This window comes from Pezoporus occidentalis, unplaced genomic scaffold (assembly GCF_034315485.1).
Source record: "Pezoporus occidentalis ecotype Australia unplaced genomic scaffold, CSIRO_AGI_Poc_V1 ctg160, whole genome shotgun sequence".
NCBI classification, from domain to species: Eukaryota; Metazoa; Chordata; class Aves; order Psittaciformes; family Psittacidae; genus Pezoporus; species Pezoporus occidentalis.
In genome coordinates, this window is record NW_026913426.1 from 764,514 (window position 1) to 783,630 (window position 19,117).

The 19,117-nt window shown below is 44.6% G+C and overlaps 1 protein-coding gene across 1 annotated transcript in view; it reads left to right on the top strand.

Annotated features, from left to right (window-relative positions):
• The window catches only part of CACNG4 (calcium voltage-gated channel auxiliary subunit gamma 4), a 42,819-nt gene extending 26,842 nt beyond the window's left edge, over positions 1 to 15,977 (top strand). Inside the window, exons 2-4 of the mRNA XM_062612595.1 lie at positions 5,710 to 5,793; positions 10,638 to 10,778; positions 11,612 to 15,977. Coding sequence (XP_062468579.1) covers positions 5,710 to 5,793; positions 10,638 to 10,778; positions 11,612 to 12,150 — 764 coding nt within the window. The 3' untranslated portion in view covers positions 12,151 to 15,977. The remainder of the gene's footprint in view (positions 1 to 5,709; positions 5,794 to 10,637; positions 10,779 to 11,611) is intronic.
• Positions 15,978 to 19,117: the final 3,140 nt, after the last annotated feature.

Below are 19,117 nucleotides of genomic sequence, written 5' to 3' on the forward strand. Positions count from 1 at the left end.
ACCACAATTTGAGCAGCAGCACCACGGTAGGTTCTGAACAATACTGTTCTTGAACAGTAGGTTCTGAATGCAAAAGGAGGTGCATCACTTATTCCTCTTCAAGAGTGATTTTATGATGAGAGGAATGAAGAGGAAAGAAAGCTAACTGGGCAGCTGCATTCGCTGTTGTGTGTCAATGCAGTGAGACAGGGGAGTTGTGCCAGTGGAAAATCAAAGAAATGAACACAGTGCACAGATAGACTCCATGCTATGAACTGCGCAGAGAGGAACATTTTTTGGCCTGTCTGATCTCCTCTGCTCACTATTGCTCAAATCACGCGGCAGAGGATTTCAGGACTTGTCAGCAAAGAAACTTTCCTATAGAAAAAATACATAACTGTTTCTTTCCTCCCCTGGCAGAGTCCAGTGCTGACACTCACTCACTATAAATAGAGGTTCTCCACTGTTGTCTGGGGGAAGTGCAAAGCCATGCCACTCAGGAAACCCAGTCTCACACGGCATGCTTGGACGGACACTGTGTTCAGGCAACTTCTGTTACAACAGCCCCACTCTGCACATCACGGTTTTCTTGCTGTCTGTGATGTTATCTGTCAGTCAGCCTTCTCTGTGCTGATAAAGTCAGAAAACTTGTCATTTAAGCATTCAGCTATTCAAGTGGTATTGCAGTAAATCAGGCTAACAGTTGGCTCTGGAACTCAAGCACAGCAGTCGATCACAGGATAGATGCAAGCAGCAGAACCACTGGGCCCGAATTTCCAGTGGATCGTTACTAATTGCCTTATTCTTAATATACAGTCAGCTCCTTACAACTTGCATTCCCTGTATTTACAAGCACTTCCTGTCAAATGATCTTGAAAATCATTTCAGTCCACATCTTTGAACCATCCCAGAAGGCCCACATTTGCCAGAAAGAAATGCACCAGTCAGTGGGATGTTAGCCTGGGCAGTTATTGGGTGTGTTTACCTGCCTGCAGGTAATTGCTGTAGCCATGCAACCACTTCTGCAGCTGACATTTGTAGCCCTCATCCCATCAGTGTAACCCCTCTCAGGAGAAAACTCTGCTTAACTCTATTAATAGCGTGCACGTGTGCTCACTAAGTATCTATAGCTGCTCAAGAACTACAAGAACGTGGTGTGTTGGCAGGGGAGAGTTTGATCCAAGGAGGCTGCAAATGTCTCATGAGAAAACAAGAGAGGTTTCCCAACCAAGTCCTAAACCTGATGTTTTACTGCATAGATTCACTACCAAGGGCAGGTGAGAGGATTGGAAGATGAAATAGTTAATCTAGCAACAGCTCTGTAGAAGCTGTTGATGGAGAAAGAGGCAGCAGCTTGACCCATCTATCCTCATGTGTCTCCCACTGCTATCAGATATCGCCTCCTGTAAGCTCGTGCTCAGAGCAAGGAGACGAAAATTGCTATTGACAGAAGTACCCTGCAGACAAGGTCCTCTGCTGCAAAGCTGCTAGCTTCTTGCATGGTGGAAACCTATTTTAAACACAGAACACAACACTAATGTTATGGAAAGATCTTGTTGTATGTAGGTTTGAGGAGAAGGGAGGGAGAAAACAAAAGTACATCCTGCCTTAACAAATACTGTCAGACATTTAAAGGCTCTATCTTCCAGAGCTGATTTGTGCAAACACTTCCAGGGCATCAAGGAATGTTGTCATTGATAAATATTAACCATGGGAAATGGCTGTTTCAAAGACACAGCCGATGGTGTGGCCAACAACAACATGATCATGTAACACATGACCACAAACAAAGTTAATAAGCACTTGCATCCTACAGCGTTAACCATGAGTCGTCAAGAAATAAAACCCCAGTGAGCCAATCTGCAGTGGCACAGGCAAGATTATTGAAGGATTATTTGAGAAGGAGCAAGGAGGTGGCAGTATGTCATCAGAATTTGGGATCACTGCTTTGATTTACTGTTGAAAACTCTTTGTACTTTGAGATCTCAAACCCCAAAACAAAGCTAAATCTTCACTTAGGCACTACGATTCCCTCCCTTATCACATTATTGGAATACATCACACTCTAATTACAGTTATCTGAACAACACTTACTGAGCTTGGGAAGTGCTAACCTTTCTGGAGAAGCCCTTGAACACAGAGTAAGGCCGAGTCAGAAACAATTTTAAGGTTTTAAATGCCAGCTATGTACGCTGCAAGCAGTGGGAAAAAAGTGTTCTTACACCACCAGCACCACTTGAGGAAATTTGCCTCTTCATTATCATTAACTCAGATCCTGAACTCCTAGCTCAAAATTCAGAACAAAGTTATTATTATGAGAAAAAAAACCACCACATTATAATATTTGTATTTCTAAAAGCATCATTAAAACATATTGGTAATCATTCAAAGAAGAGAGTAATACTTACAGCATCTCAGTGGGGTATTACATCTTACTCTCAAGAGGCATCCAGAAGTGCTGCTCAATATTTTAGTATCTGTTAGGCAGTGATTGCAGTTTATTTATCTCTCTCTAGTGGGTACAGCAGTAGAAGTTAAATATTCCATCTCCCTCTCCAAGGGATATAAGGGACTGTATCCCTGTACTCAAGCAAAGAGCATCTCTCTTCATATCACATTCTGGTGTGGGAAATGGCCCATGTGTGCCTGAGTGAGCACGGACCAGCGACCACATCTGTCTACACATTTCCTCGAGGCAGCCCCTGTGAAGCCTTTGAGGAGAGCTTCAATGAGTTCAGATCTGGCGCAGATGCTGCAGAATGGCTGCTACTGAATTTAATTGAGGTGTTTCCACCTCTTCTATTTCCTGACTTTTATTCTTTGCTGTTGCTTTACACGCTAGGGCACAGAGCCAGGTATTTCACTAGATCTGTTTTGGTTTGGCTGTATTTGTTGTGTTTAAGCACAAGTCAGACTCTGCTGTTGTGCTTTTAAAGCTGATCATGCTCCAGTAGCTTCCACCCTGCTAGTTTTAATATTTCTCCAATCTAAGTTTCAAATCGTCCATCGGGATGAAAAAAGAAAGGTACTGTTGTGCTTCCCAGCAAGCCTTTGTTTCTGATACTTTATGGATTAAAAAAGCCCTCAATACCCTGCAGATCACCAGAGTTCATGATAGCACCTTCAAGCCTCACTGAAAGCTTAATAAGCTGCTGCAGAGTTATATGATACCTGTTAAGTTTATGGAAAAATGTACCCAGTCTGCTGCTGTTATTAGGTATCAAATACCACAGACACTAGAGAGGACCCTGAGCCAGTATCTATGGCCTGATCTATAGCAAAAATATTGGGAAGAGTATTTTGGATATTGATACAGGTTTGGCACAGGTCCAAATGTCACAGTAATTTGCTATTTCTGAATAAAGCTGGCCAGAACGACCAACCACAGTATTCCTAAAAACTGGAAATAGAAGAGAAACCTCACGCTCATCTGGAATTTTCTGTTTGGGGCTAATTAAACTCTTTGTTCACCTCTGTTAGGCTTATATAAGCACCAGGAAATGGAGGTCTCCAACCATAAGAGAGGAATAGCCCAGACACTGCTAATACCAGCCCATCCTATCCTGCTGATGCATTTCAGTCCTGTGGAGGAAGGGATGGCTTCATGGCCTCAGCATAAGAGAAACTTCTGCTGAGGGGCCCATTTCATCCAGAAGTTTAATAATGTAAGGCCATTTCACAGAGACCAAAACCCTCCATCAATCCATCAGTGCTGCAAACGGAAGGGGCTTAGGGAACATTTCAGTCTTGCAGACTTCTTGCCTCTTAACTGAGTTTCTGGAAGTAGAACATTTATTTGGGCTGTCGCCCATGCCCATGCTGTGAACGTGCAAGTTCACAAAGCAGCTTTCAATGGACAGAGCTTTCTCCTTCGTGTATCATCCTGTTGTGGGAGCTCAGTTACCTGTGACACTTCTACTTTTTTATCAGCTGTGGATAAATACAACCAACTACCTTAAAAGTTATTGAAGAAGTACATACAGACTGTATGTCTATAAAGTACACACAGACTGTATGTCTATAAAGTACACACAGAAGTACATACAGATGGCCCCACCAGACACACACAAGCACAGAGCCATTAAAAGCCTACTTCATAGGAAACCAGGGTGAGAAGCTGATTCAGATTTATTTTTTCCTTAATGAATATGAGAGGATAAAAATCATCCTCTGAATGTCTTTCCTCTAAACCAGCACACCATACCAAAGAGGCTCCAAGAAATGACCATCCAACCTCACAGGCCCTGTTAAGCTGGGAGCGATTTAATTTCATTGTGTGAACTGCCATAAAAACAAGCAGTGGGATCTTTAAAATCTGGGGTTTGGATTGCCTTGCTGGAGACTCATAGCGAGTGACAAACCAGCTGATGGCAGAGGGATGCACGGACAAACAGGCTTAGCAGGAGCAGTCCCAGCTGAAGGACTCTCCTCCGCCTGGCAGATGGGGCAGGTGTGTCGCTTCCAGATGTGACATGAGCCACTCACTTCTTGTTCACAGCCTTTGAAGTGCTGTGCAGAGAAAGCCTGAGCCGTTACCGCAGTTCGAGTAGACACATCTTTTACTGGAAGAATTAAACGCACTGTAGTAGCAAACCTGCAGTTGACACTCGCAGGGTGCAATTTAAATCCTCCGGATTAGTAATTCTTTTGAGATCTTTGTAATCATTGGTAATAGGTAGTGAAATAAATCCACATTTATATCCCCCAGACTGCAGCTGTGCTTCTGTTAAAGCGGTATTAACTGAAGGTTTTTAAATCCTTCTGCCAGCTCGAGCTGTAAGCACCGAAACCCCTGTGCAGAGGATAACTCATCCTGGGTGACGTATGTTCCCGGGCATGAAAGTGCTGGTTAATGAATAATGAAAGCACCAAGGCAGAATCACACCCTGGGGCTTCGCTCCTGCAATAAGCTCTCTGGGGAGAGGTCCCCATGAAGCTTGCAATGCAACTACCCAACAGCAGCTAAGACTGGATGTGGCCATGGATAACCATGATAGAAGATAATACAAAATACTGATGTAAAGCTTTATCCAGATGGACAAGGTGCTGAACCTTATCTTGTTCTGTCGAGCGAGGGGTTCATCCAACCAACCCTGGTGTTGTTCGTTCAGGTATCAGGAGTGCACTCTCACACCTGACTTGCTGCACAGGCTACCAGTTAACTAAACAAATACGTCATTGAAAGCTGAGCCAATGTTGAGGGGACATATGGGTTTAAATTGGAGCAGGAAGAGATTTATGGACTTGTTTTCCAAGCTGAGAGAGTAGCTGAAGAGTCCTCAGACAGTTCAACAATTGCCAGTTCTGATAAGGGAAGCCACTTCACTGGAGATGAGACAGGAGAGGTGATGGGAGCTAGACTGGCACTTGGCTTTGCTGTGGACCACCATCCCAGAGCAGGGACCCAGAGTGACAGTCACTCTAGGAACAGAAAGCAGCTTTGCAAACTCAGTGTGCTTGTTAAGATAAACACTGTGCTGATAAAGCACAGACTGATTTCAAATCTCAAGAGAACTATATTAGCGGCAGACTGAAGAAAAGAGCCCAGAAATCCTGGCTCTCCCTTCCTTCAGCGAGGCCCAAAAATCATGACCTGAGAGATGGTTTGTGACCAACAGGAGAAAAATTCACTAACGTCACCTGGGAGGAAAAGGGAGCAAAGCAGAGCTGGCGAAGCACATTTACCTGGTTCTATTGCTCATGTGTTACATTTGCTTTCTTTTCATTTAGGAATCTACAAAGGACATTGCTTCCGAATCAACCATTTCCCTGAAGACAATGACTATGACCATGACAGCTCAGAATACCTTCTCCGTAAGTGGAAAGTAATACCTAATACAGAGGCCAGGGAGATGTTCCTGGGTTTCTATTGTGTAGAGCGGAATCAAGCAAGTCTTATTCACTGCAAACTGGGTGCTACAGAGCAGTGGTGATGGATGCCCGGTTCACGCTGCCCCTGGCACAACCATGACAATGGGGATCCCCATTTCAAGGGTTTCCTTCAACCGGTGGAATGCTTTCAATTGTAGTGCCCATTCTCTAAATATATGGAAAATTTCCAAATGGAAACTGCAGCCATCATTCCCAGGCTGGTAAGGGCATTTTACAGAGGGACTATTTATCTGATTAGGGTATCAAAACCAGTTTGAGGAGTGGGTTAAGCATTTCCTAATGCTTAAACCCAACCCTTATGCAAGCCTCATCCTTTGCAGCTGCTGAGCCACCTCCCCCTGCAGTGAAATTACTGCATTGTAGGAAGGAAGCTGAAATTTCTGCAGTTAGCAGCAAAATCTCAGCACGGGCATGGGCTGTGGCTTCCCTGCATGGCCAGCCAGCCATTGCTGCTCTGTGCATGGAATTACACCAGCCTGGTGTTTGAAGTAAGGGTGATCATTTCAGCTCCTCCAGATGACCACTCACTCAGCTGATGGGAAGTCTCGGAACCTGCAGAGTTTGAGTCAGATTTCCCACTCCCCAGAGGATGCCCAGCCTCACTGTTCCTTTTGGGCTGGCCAGCCAAGCTGAAAGCAGTGCCCTTTACCAAGAAAGTTCACAAGGCGCTGGGAAAGCTTCAGGGAGCAATGAATGAGCTGATGGCTGAGACACCCGCAAGTCAAAACGCTTCTCAATTACACTGCTATTAATTACCTGAAACACCACTGAGAGAACCACTCTGCCCTTCTGCTCCCTTCTGGGAAACAAATTCTAGTTACTAACAGGAGAAGAAAATATCAATCTCCAAAAAGGACACTTTACCAGAAAACCCAGATTTTTTTGCTCTTTACTCTTGTCAATTTAGATCAGTCATAGTACTTGGGTGACATGATTTCAGTGCTCAGGCGAAGGCAGGATAGCACAGTGTGAGCACAGCTGCATTTATCTTTCATAGAAAGTCTTGGAACTAATGTTAAATGGATGCCAAGTCAGCTTCCATAAACAAACATCATTAGTAAAAGGCCTGTAAAGGAAAGAGGAATTAAGTAGCATCTTGATAAAAGTGTATTATGCCTTCTTGATTTGGAGAGAAGGGAGAGCTGGGAAAAGCAGTCTACAGCTCTGCAGTAAGACATGAGATTGGTAAATTGGTTGTAAGTGTGCTTGTGATGGGTGTTCCTAAAAGCTGTTTTCCAAAGTGACTAAGTACAGATCTTAAAAACAAGTTGGTCCAACCCTTTATGTCTTCTGCAAAATGAGCCCCACAGAGGTGAGCTCATCCTCACATCGTCTGCGCAGATAACAGGGCTCCTCTGCTTAACTCTTGTGAGAAAAACTGAAGCTCCACTTAAAATGCATACACCTGATTTAGAGATTACTGAAAGGCTATGTATCTAAATCCAGAAGAGATGAGCTCATACGTACATGTAATAGGGATCGAATCATTGTCTAAGACAAGAGGATACTTGCATCCTGTTTCAAAGGAGACGTGAGATGTTCCGTCCCGATTTTGCCCTCTGTGCAGCACCTTTGCAGTTTCTGTCTCTGTATCATTCGCCGTGTTCTTTAGCCATTTTCTGGCACAAGTTTCTCAGAGGGCCACGGTGAGGGTAATCCTTATTGCTCCTGTCTGGCTTAGATAAATGGTCCAATGCCATGTTCATCTGGTGCTCCTGGAAGAGCAGCATGAGAGGTCTCACCCTGCTCCACAGCGACCACTCTAATAGAGGCTTGAGATAAATGTAAACATCATGGTGCCAGCAGAATCAGGCACTGGTTCAAAAGCCTATTGAAATCAGTGACAAAAAAAAAAAGAACGATTTTAGGAGACCTTTGTCCAGGGTGTGGATAGGAGCAGGAGTTTAGGTTTTACCCTTTGGCATTCAGGCAAAGTGAGCAGCAGTCATAGTGACCACTAACACTTGCAAAAGAGCTCAAGTAAGACCCCTCCTGTTGAGCCTTCCTTATGACAACACACACCAATCGGGATGTCTAAAAAAATCCCCTTCACGTGTCTGTGCAGAGCCGCAGCAAGAGGCAGGGTACCATTGCCATGCCCAGAGAGCCCATGCTGGTGCCGGCATCACTTAACCCCAGGCATGTGCTCCAGCTTCCTCCCTCTCTTGCATTTCTGCAGCCCATGGACAGCAAGCTGCTCCAGCCCAGCACTGCATGAAGCACATGCACCTCTCCCTTTGCAGAAGAGATTTCAGCCATACTCATCCTCACTGCATATGTGAGGCTCTGCTGCGATGCAAAAGTGAGGAGAGGGACCCCATTCCCAGGGCATGTCTACACTTCCTTCCCACATGCTATAGGACCCTCTTTTTAAAGCTGTTTGCTTGGCTCCTGCCTTTTGGAGGAGAATAAAAGCATGAGCAGAGTACGGGGACTCACAGCCCCATGGGGAGGAGCAGCAAGGCACACTGCAGCGCTCCACTGAAGAAGGTGTCACAAGGCATAGCAGTGCAGAGCAGGCGATGTAAACAGACAGGATGGTAAACAAGGGGAAAAGAAAGCAGGGGAGAAAGCAAAAATCAGACTGCCTTAATGGGTTTTGATGTGTTGTCGTTTTATTACCAGTATCAGGAGCCATATGTAAATTCTACACGGTACCTATGAGCTTCCTTTTAAATTCCAGAGCCACACAGGGTAGAAAAAAATATACAGTAGAGTTCTACAAGAAGAGAACACTGGGCATTTTCTTTCTCTCTATATTAATTAATTACAAATAAATGTGAATAAAATTAATTCATATTGATTTTCTTTCTCTTCATATTCACTCTACTGTAGAAAAATCATCTCTGCAGATTATTGCTACAAGTAGAACAGCCCATTCCCTATATTTGGCATGTCTGGCAAGTTCCTGCTGATGATATCACTGAAGCATTTTAGGAAAGTTCTTTGATTTAACTGAAATCATTATAAATAGCATGACCATAAAACAGGGGAAACAACAGCCAGAAAGGGTGGGCCACAGTAAATTTTAAAGCCACGCTGTCCTTTGCCAGGACACTAACAGACAGTGATTTGGGGTGCCTTCATGTCCAGCGGCACAGAGATGACATTGAATCTGTTTCTAATAATTGACTTTAAAAACTGACCCAAAGGTCAAAGCACCATTACTTCATACCACACACGTGGGAATACACCCAGGACAACAGAACAGGCTCTCACCACTCAACAGGCTTTGATTAGAAACCTTACACCCTCATTGCTTGGATTTGCCAGTTATTGCAAGACACCGTCTGAATAGTAATGCATCGACTGAATTTGGTTTAGATCCGGTTAGAAAATGCCCTGTCTGTAAAGGACACGTGCAGCGACATTGCCGGGTTTGGTAGGAGACAGACTTTTCTCACTGGTGCAGATCGATACAGGCATAAGCTTCCCAGGCAGGGACTGTCCTTTTGGCTTTACGTTTGCACCATCCTAATGAGGGCTGGGACCGCAGCCGGGGGGGGGCTTTGTATCCCTCACAAAAGCACTTTAAATGCCCAGCCCTGTCCCTTTTGCAGTCAGCGGGAGTTTTGCCACCGGTTACCAGGGGAATCGTTAGGAAGCGATTCACTGAATTGGGAACGCCACGGCCCTCAAAAGTAAAACGGGAAAGCATCAGCTGTAACATCTGGCTCATTCTCCCTGGGAAGCGGGCACTGCTGGCGGATGGCACCCGGGAAAGCGCACACAGCAGCAGATCCAGCCCGAGGGAGGTTTGCTCCTCTCCGTGCACCCAGCCCTGGGACAGCAGCCTCTGGCCCCATGCCCACGCACCCGCTCACCCTGGTGGGGCTCCCCTCTGCGCCTTTGCCTCTCCCCTGTCCCCAGCTCTGGGGCAATCCTGTTTTCCACAGCACCCTATCTCCCATTCTTCAACAAAATCCTCTCTCTCTACAACAATATAACTCATTTCCTCGCTCTGCCTTTCAGGGACGCCTACCAGGTTTCACCCCTTTGGTTTTACAATGCAGACATCTCTCGCCTTGTACTTGTTTATTTTTCTCTCAGCCTTTTTGTTCCCTCCCTGCCACTTCCCTTTCAATCGCTGCTTGGTCTTGTAGTGACCCGACTTTGAAAGCTGCCTCAAGTGGTGTTTTAAATCTTTTTTCCAGGGGTTTTATAGCCCATTCTGGTGAATGGACTGAAGCACGGAATTTTAAATGGCTCTACTTAGCTGTCAGGAAACTAAACACAAACATCCGAGACACACTTGTTGAAATTTCTCCCTTAACAATCAGAAAGGTTTCAGCAGCCTCGGTATTCAACAACAGAAAAAGGGGTTATTAGCTGCTGCAGACTTCAAGAGCTGTAATTTGCTCACCTTGTGCACCTATCACGGAAGGGATCTGTCTGCTGAAGCCATCTCCACATGTAGGGCTCGTAGCCAGCTCATGAATTTTTCACTGCTGCTCCCTGCGTGATGCTGTCACTTACCTCATGCTTTGCCAGAGATGCTCTGTACGTGGTGGCTTCAGATAATGGTGGTACCTCTGGATGTTCTAGGAGAAAGAGATTTAAGCTATTTAGTGAAGAATGTCCATGCCACATTGGCCATGTATGCATGGCCTTGGCTCCCAAAAATGTGCCCAGAGGTGCAGAATCAGTGATAATTCCAGCAAAAGCAAAAGGGTTTGAGACTTTGTAAGCTCTGTACTTACACTCGAGGAGGCATCTGGAGTGATTACTGTCTGTCTTGGTTTTCCCCCTATCTATCTCCCCTGCAGGCATTGTCCGTGCCTCCAGTGTGTTCCCCATCCTAAGCACAATATTGCTGTTGCTGGGAGGTCTCTGTGTCGGAGCAGGAAGGATTTACAACAGCAAAAACAACATTATTCTCAGTGCTGGGATTCTCTTTGTTGCAGCAGGTATGTTCCCCTTAAACTGAGTCCTTAAGTACTACCTTTTTAAACTGAAAAGGATTGTGGAAAAGCTTGTTGGCAGTTCTCTCCCTGCCATACAAAATATAAACCCCTTTTCTGGATTGGGGGCACTAACAGCATCACACTGGGCAAATTGCTCAAGACGAAATCATGTTTTGAAGCTCTAGAACAAGTATATTCTAGAAAAGCTTTTCATTTTCCTGCAAAAAGGAGGCTAAATTCAGTAACAAGCAGGTTTTGCACTATTAAAAATGTATTAAACATTAGATGAATCAGGCACCTCTTGCATCCAGGGCCTTTTTCTTTCCTATGATGGCAGAAAATATTCACCTGCGATAGGTGAGCCCATTTTTCATATTAGAAACATCGGAGAGAGTCGTCCACATTGTTAATAGCTTTCCCTGAAGCTGGGATTAAGCACACTGCATATAGATGAAAATTCAGCAAGGTGGAAGAGAACTTATCTTGATCAAGGTGAACAGCCATAGCCTTGAGCTCAAAACGTATTCTTATTATTATCCTGAATGTTAGAATCCCACTAACAATATTAGCGAGCTCCCATATGCTGCTTCTTTCCCACGGTGGCAATGAAGAGGTGGGAACAAATCCTGATGAGCATTTTGGGATCCATGCGAGCATATGTGACCCAGATGTGGATCTGTTCTTTGTTTTTCAAGAACGAATAAAATCTTGAGATAAATGGAAGAGTAAATAAATGCAATAAAATTTCTTTGAACTATTCAGGTCCAGAAAGTAGCATGGCTTGAGTTTTATCTTCCCAGGCACATAACCACTGATTTATCTTTTTCTGTCTCTAGGACTAAGTAATATCATAGGGATCATTGTCTACATATCAAGCAACACAGGTGACCCGAGTGACAAGCGAGATGAGGACAAAAAGAACCATTACAACTATGGTTGGTCTTTTTATTTTGGAGCCTTGTCTTTCATCGTGGCTGAAACCATAGGTGTTCTGGCTGTGAACATTTATATTGAGAAGAACAAAGAGCTGAGGTTTAAGACCAGGAGGGAATTCCTTAAGACTTCTTCCAGTTCTCCTTATGCCAGGATGCCAAGTTACAGGTACAGGAGGCGGAGGTCCAGATCCAGTTCTCGGTCTACAGAACCTTCTCCATCTAGAGACATTTCTCCAGTTGGCATGAAGATAGCAAGCACCATTCCCATGAATGAGATTTCCATGTACACTCTTTCCAGAGAGCCTCTGAAGGTTACAACCGCTGCCAGCTACAACGCAGACCAAGAAGCCAGTTTTCTGCAGGTTCACAACTTCCTTCAGAAGGAGTTTAAGGAAGGACTCCATGTCAACATGGTCAACAGGAGAACAACGCCTGTTTGAAGCACCTTCCTTTCCCGTGCTTTTTGAAGAAATACCGAAACAGAATGGATCGGTCATGAGAGAGAAGGAGCGATGTTAAAATACCCTCTCACCTCTTGAATTGTGGCATGCGTTGAGGTAGCAAGTGGAGATCCTCTGGACCAACATAATGATATCACACGCTCGTAGCTTTTTTTGAAGCTATTTGGAGTTCGTTTCTTTCAGTTCTTGGTGTCACAAGATGAAGGCGGTTCATGTTCCTGCACTTCTGTAGTGTGTACAAAGTCGTGGAGAAACTGCAAAGGACTGGCCACCAGTGTGTTTTAAAGGATTACAGAGAAATTGTTGTACTTCTTCTTTTTTTCTAATGTCGAGATCCCTTAGTACGAACTTGCAAATGTAATTTATAACCAAGCCCAAGGATGAATACGAACTGCTCCTCAAGTGAGCCACTTCCCTTTGATGCAACGTAAGCTTTGCCTCTTTCCAAAAAAGAAAAAAAAGAAAAAAGAAAAAAAAAAGAAAAAAAAGGGAGTATTTTTGAAGGCAACACTTTCTAAAACTGACCTGTGCTACTGAAGCCGCAGAGCACCCGCATGCTGAGCATTACAGACTCCCTGATGGGGTGTAAGGGGGGTCTCCCATTTCTGGTGTAAGTCGTCCCTCGGGGCAATGCAGGTAGGGGAGAAGAGGGTGGGTGCATCCTGAAACACCTAAAAAGGGAAGGATTAAAGTAGGTGGGACTTGAGCATATTTGCAAATATCATTTCTTGCCTAACATTTAGAAAACTTGAATTCTCATTTCGACTAGCCCTAGTGCCTGATCTGGCAAGGTGCTGAGTGCTGTCTGTCAGGAGCCCCTATAGACTACTTATAGCAAGAGTGAGAAGCAGAGCTGAGCCAGGGTGGCCGGTTCCCTGCGACTGCATTCCTGTTTTCCTTACTGCTTCACAAGTGCAACACTAACGCTACTGGAAACTAAGATACCTAAGCAATGTGCGTGAGAAAATGAGAAGCTAATAAGTTCGGACTAGCAAAACTTCCTGCAGCGATGGGGACGGAGTGTTAACAGAACGGATGACAACTTTGTATTTTTTAAACCAGAACAAAAAGAATCACCGTTTATGAGATATTTATTAAAATCTTTTTATTATGAATAAGTGCCGCATGGTGCAAGGTATAGTTGCTTTTAGATGGAAATGATGGTTTGGTTTGGTCTAATTTAATTTATTTTGTAATGGTGAATCTACTGACGTGCAGAGAGCTCACAGACAACTCTATGCATCACCTAAGGGGGAACTAATTTGTACCCTTTGCTTCTGTATGTTTCTAAAAAAGTCTGAAATATCCTTTTTCTTTCAAATTCCTGCTTTCATTTTTTTACACATAGGCTTGGAATCTCAAAGCTCGAGGGCCTGACTCAAAGGTAATTTAATTTAATAGTATTCATGTTAATTTTAGTGACCGCTCGACCAAGCCATATGAGAATGAGGTGCCCAATTCCCCTTGGCTGAATTAGGTGCAGTGAGAGAGGAGCATCTAATTCCTGTAGATTATATACCCATCATTTTTGGCCAGAAAATCTTTGCTATCGGAAGACTAGAGAAATGACAAGAAAAAAAAGTCATGATTTGGCTCACTGATAGTGGGAGAGCTCAGCCAAACTGTTAAAACCTCTTTAGTCTTAATTCATCTTGCGATGGCCACAGCATCTGTGACTAAGTGGTGTTTTGGATATGAGGCTTTCAGCTAGCGGAACCAAGTCCTCCAGGGAAATCCCGGAGGAGCTGCCTTAACAACCCAAAAAGCAAGTTGAATCCTTTCTCCCCTCCAGGTAAACCCTGCTAAAGCCTCTCTCCTTGCAAGAACCAAGACACAAGTCTCAATTGTAAGCTAAAGTCTTCCCCTAGTCGCTGTTAAGCTCTGCCTCACCCTCAGCCTGGCAGAGCAGCATGGTTATATTGGCAGAGGTGGGTTGGAGCCTTCATCCCTGCTTATTAAGAGTTTCCATTCAGGTTAAAACTCTGCTGGGATCCTTTTTCAAACCTCTGAACTCTGAGACCTGAAGTGAATGGAGGGATGGGAACAATTGAAAAGTAGAAAATGTTGTGCTACTTTCTGTATCAACACACGATGGAGAGAGACGTTACGCAAGCTTTTTAAAGAAAAAATTCAGAGGCAGACAAGAAAACTTTTTTACCTACTTTTCGGCTAGGACAACATAAAAGAATTCTAAAATTATTAAAGTTCTTGATGAAAGGTTTTTTTTACAAGAATCTTTATGCTTTCAAACAATAAATTATTTCCTACTTTTTGAGACTTCGTAATATTCAAATACTTTGATTAGCTATGATAGAAGTAGAAGTTTGCAATGAAAACAAAACACCAACCTTCTGTCTCATTAGTGTGTCATACTAAGTGCTAATTAATTTACATCTAATTATAGTCGATGTATTTTTCAAGTGCAATTTCCCAGAACTATTTGTTTCCCACTGTGTTAATAAAACTAATAGTTAGAAATAAGTCCTCATTCGTGTTTACTGTAATTAAGAATAAAACCATTCCCTTTAAACCCAGGAGTTAGATATAGGCTGTTTTTCTAAGCTCATGTCCATTGAACTGGGAGTTGACAGTGTGAGGTTTGCTTCGCGCGTTGGTTTTGTTCTTTTAATCATCATTCTCCAGTGAATGTGTTTGAAACCAACCATCTGATTCCAGCCAAAGCCCAAGGCTTCCCTACAGCCCGGCTCAGACCTGCAGAGGCACATGCAGTGTTTTTACACCCTGACAACAAAAGAGTCTTACCGAGCGTTTTGGGATGTTCCTCTTTGCCAGAGCCTCCTCCCCAGAGCAGGGCTGGTTTCAGCAGCTCTCTGAGAGCGATGCCCTGCTTCAGTCTGAGTCCTTCTCCACAAACCACCTTTGAAAATGGAGATGGAGCGAGCAAGTATTCATGGGATGCTCACGGGATACAGCGTACGGACAGGGAACAAAGGTACAGGGAGATAACAGGGACCAGAGCTTTCATCCTGTGGGAGAATGGGGGCTGTGATTTAGAACCCATGGTCTACGTCAAATCTCAGCACAGTAATTATAATTAAATATTTCACAATAATTTAACTAATAATAATAATTTAATCAAAGCAAAAAGAAAGTTGTTTCATTGAACAATTCCAGTTTAAAAAAAATCCCCCCCAAATCAGTCTTTTCCAGTGGAAAACTGTGATTCTGACAACACTGAAAGAGTCGCATCACTCCTGCCCATGAGCAGTGTCTTGCTCCGTGGCTGATCTGTCTGAGCGGAAGATTGTGCTCGGAGTTTGAAACCACTCAGTGATAGTTTTAAAAGATATGAATAAAAATCACCTGTTCTTCCACATCTCTCTGGTTTCCCCAGACAGCATCAAACAAATTAGCCCCCATTTCTCAACAAGGCCTGCAGATATCATCACATCATTACCACACAAATCAGCCTTTTGGCATTATCCTGTGACATACTGTAAGAGCAGACCTAAATAATAAATGCTATGGGATCAGCCTCTATTTTCCAGGAAACAAAAGTTTCAGGTATATCATCAGCTCTCTTCCTAGTTTCTCATACGCAATAGGAGTAAAAGGAGAAACCACTTCATGTGCCCATACATCTAACACTAAACTATTTTTATATTACCTTTTCTTTCTGTATGGATCACATATCCACAAGGGCTAATATACCACGTCCCTTGAGGTTACCTTTCTGTCTGCAGTTCTAAAGTGTTATTTCCACTGTGTTTCAGTTCTACTGGTATAACCACAACCATGTATAATGTACTTAATCCTTACTTTTTAAATAAACCATTTTAAATGTATTCATTTTTTGTGTGGAGAAAGGTATATGGACTTTGAACTTCCAGACTCTCTGAGCTGAGATTTCTGTGTTTATTATTTCCGCATTTCTACCTATTTCGATTGCAGCTGGGAATGTTATTAGAAGCCAATATATCAAAGGAGAGAAAACTATTCTTGTGGTCCCCCACACCACCGAGATAAGCTGCCTTCACAGTATTTGGGTTAGAAAATATGAAAAACCTTCTGTTTCCAGCTTAAGCTTGGCCCATATGTGACACACTCTGGTTTCAGTGCCTGTTTTGGGAGTGGTATAGTGGCCAGAGGCACTGCAAACCACCAAGAGGAATAAGCCAGTGTCTTCTGAAGTGCCAGCCCTAACCCTGTGATTTGCCTCCACTTTTTATATGAATTCACTTCCAAGCATCCTCCTCTCCCTGATCTTGCCCATTTTTGCCTGAAGAAAGCTCAACCCTGCGTGCTGAAGCTCCACAAAACCCTTTATCTGATCACCACCATAAAACCAGCAGTAAGTACAGCAACTCCCGGCTGCTCCCAGACATTCCAAACCATCCCTGTATCACAGACACTATTTCTTCTTAAAATACTTCTTTTAACCTTATCTTCCAAGTTCCTAAGCCTCCAGATTGTTGTTACAGATGAACGTTGCCTGTGTATATCAGCGTCTCCCCATGCATATGATCAACCAGCATGTCTGGAGGGAGGCAGGGATTCACCTTTCCAAATGCCTCTGAACCCCAGGAGCCATTTAAAGCTCAAGCCTAATGCTGGTTCCCTTGAACTAAAATAAAGGTTTTTCCCACATTGCTGAGCAAGTCTGTGTGTAAATAGTGACCCAAGAGCTGTGGCTGCCTTGCTGTGAACGGGGATGTATCAAAGCATCATGTTGTTTGAGGGCGATGCAAAACGTAAGGCTTCAGTAAGTGGTAAAATAGCCCAGTGAGGAGGATGTGGCATTTCCTTGGAATGAGAAAACTAACAGACATGGGAGGTGCCGAAAATAAAAGGGAATGAGGAGTGTTCTGCACCTGTCTGCAAAGCAGCTCATCTTACAGCTTCTCTGCAGTGACAGGGATCGCTTACCGAGCCGGCACGCCGGGCATGGTGCTCCGTATTGGAAGAGAACTGTGGATCAGGCACAGTGCAGGCAGTGGTGGGTGCTCCATGGGCTGTGGGGATGGCACATCAAGAGGCTGCGCCCGGGGGTGCGGGATTCTGTCTCTTCTTCATGCACACAGGAGCCTATTGAAAACTGAAAACAATATCAGCTGAAACACACACATTTTGCTGTTGCCTTCAGTGGCAAGATTTAAGTCCCAGAATTAGGGAGCTTTCAGGATCATCGAATAGTTTGGGTTGTTGGAAGGGAACTTCAAAGTTAATCTCCTCCAACCTCCTTGCAATGAGCAGGGACATCTTCAACTAGATCGGGTTGTTCAGAATCACATCCACCCTTGAATGTCTCCAGGGATGACGCATCCATCACCTCCCTCTGGAGGGTGCTGTTGGTGGTTCTCCGAGGTATCATCTATGCAGAGCCCACTGCAGTTATGGTGGTCTCTGCACACTGCAGCAATTCAGGCCCAGGGGCTCAAACATTGCCAAGGAGCTCCCATGTGAAGAAAGCTGTTTGCTGTAAATACTTCTGAGCTGAGCACAGACCGGGAGCAACCGGCTCTGGGTTATTCTCACCTGGGAAGGGTCTTCTGCAGAACATCATTCTGCAAGGAGGGAACCATAGGATTTGGTTAACCTGGTTGTGGTAAATACTGAGGCTGGTCCGGAAGAAACACAGAAAAGGGAAGAAATAACACAAGAGTTGGTCTTGAGACACCTCCTTTAACATTTTCCCCAGTAGAGCATCATTATTGTGTCTCTCACTGCTGATAAAGTGCAACTAATTACACCCCTCCTTGCTTCCCAACAGGTCCTCATTAATAGCCTATTTATATTTCATGTGATACTGATTTTTAGATGCGAATGCTTGCCACCTGACACAGGGAGGCTGCAGGAACCATTCCTAGAGGATTAGGTATCGTGATCTGGACGTGCAGACGAATTTTAGGGTGTCTCTTGGTCCTTTGCTCCTCCAGAAATCAGGTTTGCTTCTGTATTTGTCAGATGCCCACCTGAGGCACGGAGCCCACCAGCCCCAGGGAGAGCAGCTTCACCTCCACACAGGGACAGAGGCTGGGGACACAGGCTGAGGACAGAGGCTTAGCCCATGGGCAGAGGAACCTTTTGGCTCCCACCACAGCAGTTACAGGGGCCACAAGCAGTGATCACCTACAACATTCCCCAAAACCACATGGAGCCCGTGCTGGGAAGAGGAGGCTGCAGCATCCCTGTGATGCAGCTACATCAGCTCGTGTAGCAAACCCGCGGAGCCCATGGGGAGCAATAACCCCACAAAATACTTTCTGCCCCATAGGCTGGTGGCAGCAGGCCGCTTTGTTTGGGCTAGGGACAGTGTTTTACCTCTACTGCAGTAACGGGAGTTTTCAGCCTGGGGGAAGCCACTGCAGCTCAGGTAGAAGCTCATCAGAGCTCATTCACACCCCCCTGCAGGGTTGGGGAGGATGAGCTCTTCCCTTCTGATTGCACTTCAGTTGCTTCCTGGACTTCATTAGGAAACCCGAAACAAAACCCGAGGAACTTACCCAGGTCTAAGGACCTAAATGAGACCAAAAAGTGCGATTCTTGCCGACACTGGAAGAGACACGAAGACCATCACCAACAAAACAAACCAGTGAGCTCCCACCCCTGCAGTGCTTGCAGGCTGTAATGTGTGATCGTTAGCACTTGCTTCCTCAGCAACCAGAACCTCGCTTTGTGCCCGCATTGGCAAGCACGCACCGGTTTTCCTCTGCTCAGCTTGCGAGGACCTGCGGTTCGTAGCAGCACGGAAGCGGAGTCAGGCTGCAGCTCCTAAGATCGGCTGATGTCTAGTGAAACTTAACAAGAGTACTTCAAAAGAGAAGGCATTGCATTTTTAATGCGCTCCGTTTCTGGTGTAAAGGCTGCTCGCTTTGGGCTTTTCCATTTTATGGGAACTCTTGGTTCTGGTTTAAATGTAAGCCCCTAATCTCTCTCCCAGCCCCAGCACAGCACATCACAGTCCTGCGCAAGGCTGGGAGTACTC